The sequence below is a fragment of the Haliotis asinina genome, chromosome 9, assembly GCF_037392515.1.
Source record: "Haliotis asinina isolate JCU_RB_2024 chromosome 9, JCU_Hal_asi_v2, whole genome shotgun sequence".
NCBI lineage: Eukaryota > Metazoa > Mollusca > Gastropoda > Lepetellida > Haliotidae > Haliotis > Haliotis asinina.
Window position 1 is genome coordinate 13,738,973 of NC_090288.1, and position 7,048 is coordinate 13,746,020.

Sequence of the window (7,048 nt, forward strand, 5' to 3'; positions counted from 1 at the left end):
TGTAGGCTGGGCCCCGTCTCGCATATCGCAATTGGCGCAAGGTGGTATAGTTGGAATATTGCTTCGTGCGGCGTGAAACTAAACTCACTCACTCACTACACCAAAGATTACATGTAACTACATGTAACTCATGTAACTACATGGAACTACATGGAACTACATGGAACTCATGGAAATTATGTCAAGTATAAGAACGTAAGTGGCACGGGCCTGTAATGACCTCGTGCTTCAGAAGTGGCGCAGAATACGACCTGGGAGCAGTAGAAGTCCTGACGCAAGGTGTTACTGGTTGATTGAGCAAATGGCTCACAACGGCGATGCCACCGCTTGTAATTCTCATCACGTCTCCGGGAACTCTTCCATTCCGGGCCAGATCTTCTGCAACCGAAGCTTGACGTCACAGGCAACGATGCATGTCGTAAGAAATTAGTAAATCCTTTTGATGTTGTCAATAAATTTAAATCTGTAAGATATATCCAGATGAAAGAGATTTTGGTATATTTGTTAAGTTCAATATGTGAATGTTTTGTAGCAATTACAACACTAAAGTATACACCCGAGACGACCCGACGTAGAATTGTTCTTCAGTTCTGGCATCGGATGGTCAGGTTCGCTGACTTGGTTGCTTAGATCCATGCTCATGACGTCAATCACTGGATCAGGATCCAGGATGAACTATTTACAGATCGCCGTCAAATAGATGGAATGCGTACTTGCACAACAAACAAACAACAATATTTCAGTATTCAAACAATATGTTATGGGCCTGTTAGTGTGATTAAGAAGACGAGAAAAACGAGATACCTCTATCCGGCGTATAGCAGCCATATTGGGGACCTCGAATACATCTCAGTATCTTCCCCCATTAAGGTCGAATGGAAATCCGATCTGCCGAAACATAAAGTTCGACGTTACCTCAGTAAGATGGATGGTTAGGTCGCCTTAGGTCTGGAGCATGTTAACAGATGGGTGATTGTTTCCACATCGAGTTATACTTTACGTGCAGCCTTACCTCCGTTCTCGGTGATGTTGTGGGTTGATACTGTGCCACTGCTTGGAACTCACGGCAATATCATCTATGCGTAGAGGTAAAGGTGTACGCAGCGCCCCTTTTGTTACTGAACCCGCGAAGAACTGGGCTAGAACTGGTCCTCAGCTATCTGTACGTATCGTACGAGAAGACTTACGGTATGCGACACATAGGCTCGGTCACGTGGCCGACGCACGTCACTTCCATGTCTAGTGTTAGTAAAAATGAGAATTATTTTCGGAGTCGTAACATTACGAAAGCGTTACGATTTGCTTCAGGGTGGTTCGCTTTGCACCACAGAACATCCGTAGCCTGAGAAATCCCTCACCTCTAAGGAAGCAATCATTTTATTTTTGTGGGTCTGTGTTGGCCTATATCAGTAGTTGTTTATTGCGTAGCTCTGTTTCCAAAATGTGCTTCCAAAACCAAAACAATAGCTGAAGCGTATTTGCAAGTTACATCTAAACAACAATCTGTATTCAAAGACGGCAGGTTGTGTTTTCATACAATATGAGGCATATGAATCATTTTTCTTCAGTAAGTGAGTGAGTGAGTTAAGTATTACGCCGCTTTTAGCAATATTCCAGCAATATCACGGCGAGGGACACCAGAAAATGGGCTTCACACATTGTACCCATGTGGGGAATCGAACCCGGGTCGTCGGCGTGACGAGCGAACGCTTTAACCACTCGGCTACCCCACCGCCCCTTTCTTCAGTAAGATTAGATTATTCTTTTTATAGAAAAAAACCCCGACCCCACTCAGAGTTGTTACTTTAAACAGGTTCTTTAGTTTCTTTAACCGAGTGACAGGCTTGAAAATTTCCTCGCATTTTTCAAAACTTCACAAAGCGTGCATTATAATAAAACGTAATCTCCCGCCCATGTCTTTACTTGCCGCATCTTCTCTCACTTGCAGATGCCAGTCTAGACAGGCAGACTGAGACAATGGATTCTCAGATCTCCTAGCGACAATAGCTTGCACCGAACTGCACGTATCTGTCGGTCCAAATGCCTGACTCTCGCGAGACTACACAAGATAAGAAATTATCGAGAGATTATCGCGAGACTTTGCAACTGGTTAGTGTAAACAGCTCTGATACGACGTCATGTTGCTGGTTTCTGCAAAGAAAGGTGTTTTTGAAGCTCTAAATTTCGAACCAGAAGCAGTAGGTTTATAAAGAGGTAAAATGTTTATGATCTTTCCAGCTTTAAAGTCTAAAGATTGCGGAAGATCATGGAGTATCCTTTTAGTCGGTTATTGCCTCAACAATCTTTGTTGTTGTTTCTCTTCAACAACACGTTTACTTCAGGTAACCAACATGTCTCTCGAAGAAATTTGAGGTAATGTTTTCCCGGTATTTTCTCAAACGAATTGTTTGTTTTAGTCTCGACTGGGATAAATGTTTGGAAGGAGGCCATCTGCGTGAAAATATTTCAAATTTCAGATTTTAGGGACAGAGAGACTGACTACATTGCAGGGAGGGCCAGGCAGTAGGGAAAATAATGTGGCTCAGGGACTGTGAGTCAGACTACATTGCAGGGAGGAACAGGCAGTAGGGAAAATAATGTGGCTCAGGGACTGTGAGACAGACTACATTGCAGGGAGGGCCAGGCAGTAGGGAAAATAATGTGGCTCAGGGACTGTGAGACAGACTACATTGCAGGGAGGAACAGGCAGTAGGGAAAATAATGTGGCTCAGGGACTGTGAGACAGACTACATTGCAGGGAGGGCCAGGCAGGAGGGAAAATAATGTGGTTCTGGGACTGTGAGACAGACTACATTGCAGGGAGGAACAGGCAGTAGGGAAAATAATGTGGCTCAGGGACTGTGAGACAGACTACATTGCAGGGAGGAACAGGCAGGAGGGAAAATAATGTGGTTCTGGGACTGTGAGACAGACTACATTGCAGGGAGGACCAGGCAGTAGGGAAAATAATGTGGCTCAGGGACTGTGAGACAGACTACATTGCAGGGAGGAACAGGCAGTAGGGAAAATAATGTGGCTCAGGGACTGTGAGACAGACTACATTGCAGGGAGGGCCAGGCAGGAGGGAAAATAATGTGGTTCAGGGACTGTGAGACAGACTACATTGCAGGGAGGAACAGGCAGTAGGGAAAATAATGTGGCTCAGGGACTGTGAGACAGACTACATTGCAGGGAGGAACAGGCAGGAGGGAAAATAATGTGGTTCTGGGACTGTGAGACAGACTACATTGCAGGGAGGACCAGGCAGTAGGGAAAATAATGTGGCTCAGGGACTGTGAGACAGACTACATTGCAGGGAGGAACAGGCAGTAGGGAAAATAATGTGGCTCAGGGACTGTGAGACAGACTACATTGCAGGGAGGGCCAGGCAGGAGGGAAAATAATGTGGCTCAGGGACTGTGAGACAGACTACATTGCAGGGAGGACCAGGCAGGAGGAAGAATAATGTGGCTCAGGGACTGTGAGACAGACTACATTGCAGGGAGGGCAAAGGAGGGAGGGAAAATAATGTGGCTCAGGGACTGTGAGACAGACTAACCCGCTTCCAGTGCCTGTCTCGATCCACAGTGTAAAGCCACATGTATTAGACGATTGGTCTGCACTGACATGACTTGTCGTACAATTGAGCCGCACATGTTATTTAATATGCTAATCAGCAGTTTCCGCGCATTGACTAACGTTCGCCTTCATTCACATCCAGATCACTTCCACACACCAGGGGGCACAACCGGTCACGTGACGTCCTTGTATTGTCCGCCATTAAACTCCGTTCATGTTTTTCTTCCGTTGTAACGATAGTTTATACCACATTGACATGCCTTACATTGAGATGTGTTGTTGAAATGTTAACATATTTCCACGTTTCCGGGTCTACCACATATCCGACAATTGTTGAATGGAAAATGTTTTCCAAACTTGTTTTATCGTTTCTGTTTATCGGGGTTGCAGCAGACAAGAAACTTGTTGTTTTACGCCGCAGTGAGCAATATACATTCTATGTGATCGCGGTCTGTGAATGACCAAATCTGAGCATGACAAACACGTAGTATGTATTATAGGTCGCAGTCCGAACTGAATAATGGATTTCTATTTTTAATGTAACCGTTTAGATTTAATGACAAATAAAATGGCCTCGTCGCCTAACGCGCTGCAATTCGCCATAACTCTCAGTGCTGGCACTCCGATCTGTGCAAGGAACGGAAGGTAATAAGGTCAAATCCCGATCGCCATGTTTAAATTTGTCGAGTTGTCCAAACAATACAAAGCGTAAGTAGGTCACGTCATTTCGCGAGACTTTAGGCACTTCCGGTAAAAAAACCCCCAACGCTTCATACTTTTTCCAATGGCCTCATGGTTGTCAGTTGATAGTAAGCAACCAATAAACCTTACAGGAATGACAATTTTCCGATCTAACCGTCCGAAATGACTCTAGTATTTCGACTGTCAACATCTGTGAGAGTCAGGCATGTTTGTGCACTTGGTCCGCTCTGGTAAGTCTAGAACTGAATAAACGCTTGTCACCGGATACCTGGTACCGGAAGTAGCAGCCCCTAGTCTCGCATATCGCAAGTTGGAGCTGGGAACCAGTTTAATACCGGAAGTAGTGCCTGGCGAAACTTACAGGCATTGAATACCAGTCTAAGTAAAGTTCTAGTGAAAAATGGCGTACTCCTTGTGTATCACCAGGAAGCGATCGTGCGGAAAATAACATTCTGAATCTTTCGATTTTTCGAGGTAAAGGTTCAGATGGTATGTGCGAATGTTAACTTTCACGACTTCGTAAAGTATGTTCTGATTGGTCAATCCGGAAGGTTGGCTCGAGCGACATTTTACTAAGGTTCGTCAGACTGAGTACAGCAGTGAAACGAATAGTACCGAGCATAAGTTTACTTCGACAGGCCCAATACTACTGCTTGTTAATTGGTTTCTCCAAAGTTGTAAATGTCGGTACAAGTGTTGGATACATAGAGGAGCCTGAATAATTGATTCCACAAATGGAACAGCTAGCTCCCGCTTCCCCATCCCTGTAAAGAAAACATTGTTAAACTTCGCACACACCACTGATGCTATGTCAAGGTGAATAACGTCAGTCTAGACCTGATAGACGACATGACGATATGCATTCAGTCAGGTCATGCATCGTAACTACCTAATGCAATTTGTCGCTCCTTATATTCTAGCAATATCACAGCAGAAATGGGCTTGTGGGGAATCGAACAAGGTGGTTGGCGGGACGAGCGAACGCTTTTAGCTCTTGGTTAACCCACCGCCCTCGCTCTTTACGACCATGACGTACATGATGATGATGTGGATGATGATGATGATGATGATGATGATGATGAAGGGGAAGAAGCAGCAGAAGAAGACTACCAAGAAGAAGAAAAGGATAGTGATGATGATGGTGATGATGATGATGATGATGATGAAGGGGAAGAAGCAGCAGAAGAAGACTACCAAGAAGAAGAAAAGGATAGTGATGATGATGGTGATGATGATGATGATGATGATGATGATGATGAAGGGGAGGAAGAAGCAGAAGAAGACTACCAAGAAGAAGAACATGATTATGAAGATGAGGACGATGGTGGTGATTTAGGTCTTTTTGTACAAACCAGCTATACATTTCACATGGAAACTTGGTAATGACATCGTTGGACGCCTATCTGATTACTGTTCCAAGACAAAGAAACATCAAACCTCTTCAGATACCGTTTTGAGACATCACTCCAGCCTCACAGTGTCTGTTACAGCAAATCACTTAAGTAAAAGACCCACATGTCCGCCAACAACAGCACACATTCCAGCTGTGTGTAAATCACCACCGATATAAATCAAGCAAATGAACTAACTTATCAGAAGCCAGCTCGTCTAATACAGCCATCTTATCAACAGTAGGGATGAAAGTGACCGACAATTACTCTAATCTAACAGGAGATCCGACACGATGCCGAGATCATCCAATTAAACCGGCCAGACTACAGGATTGTCCCAGGAAGTGGAACGATGGCCTCGTTCTGGTTCAGGGGTTCTAGAGATGCTATGTGATTCAACAATCTCTGCTTTATGAACGGCCGAGATCTGGCAGGAAATACCACGCGGACAAAGTCACATCAACAACGTTAACGTCAGTGACGGCGCATCACGTCTGGCATGTCGTCTAGATGGACGTTATGAATAAAAATTGAGTGAGTTTGGTTTTACGGCACTTTTATGACTAGTCTAGCAATATCACGGTGGCGGACACAAGAAATGGGCTTTACATAGAGTACCCATGAGAAAATTCGATGTGACGAGTGAACGCTTTAAACACTAGACTATCCCGCCGCTCCCATGAATCAAGAGGGCGTGAGCTGGGTGTAATGTTGCTTTAAAACATATGCCAGTCATATCCTAGCTGTTCCTCTTGTTTGGGAGAAATCCCGAATTGACGAAGGTCTCAGACGTTGATAAGTTTACTGAAAACATAGGCGCACACGCTTACCTGCAAACTCCCACGCCTTGGCTCAAGACTCGCGCATGCATCACTCATGTCACGCTCTTCCGACAAACGGATAATTCGCCACCAAACACGGTTCATGTGAAAATTAAAAATACAAATCCTTTAAAAATGACACAAACAGGTCTGAATACATCGTTTCTAGTGACTTTTCTTAGAGGACAATTAGTAATTATGCGTTGGCTGAAGTCCCGGTCGGAAAGTGTGGTCCTTCACCCCCGAATCTCAAGTATTTTTCGATTAAATGTTAAAAGTTTTGCACGGGTATGGCGCTGCAAAAACATAAACACAATCCCAGTGAACCGAGATTCGAACTGACAATCAACGCGTGTGTCCCCAGTTCCTGGCGTACCCAAGTGAGGTAACTCCTCACCGCTAATCGGGCTTCATAAAGAACGTGCTTTTGGACGACAGGTCTGCCAGAGTTCTGGCAAGAAATTATGTCTTTGTCATGTTGTTTTTTGCTCTAAATATGGTGTGAAAGTTCTTACTTGGGTAATTGATCACAACAACACTCGACAGAAATCGGTC

General features: G+C 44.5%; 1 protein-coding gene across 1 annotated transcript; it reads left to right on the forward strand.

The window, feature by feature from the left end:
- Positions 1 to 3,465: 3,465 nt before the first annotated feature.
- Positions 3,466 to 6,066, forward strand: LOC137296601 (acidic leucine-rich nuclear phosphoprotein 32 family member B-like). Its single transcript, XM_067828413.1, has 3 exons — positions 3,466 to 3,544; positions 5,366 to 5,625; positions 5,953 to 6,066. Exons 1-3 carry the CDS (start codon positions 3,466 to 3,468, stop codon positions 6,064 to 6,066), a joined length of 453 nt encoding a protein of 150 aa, XP_067684514.1.
- Positions 6,067 to 7,048: the final 982 nt, after the last annotated feature.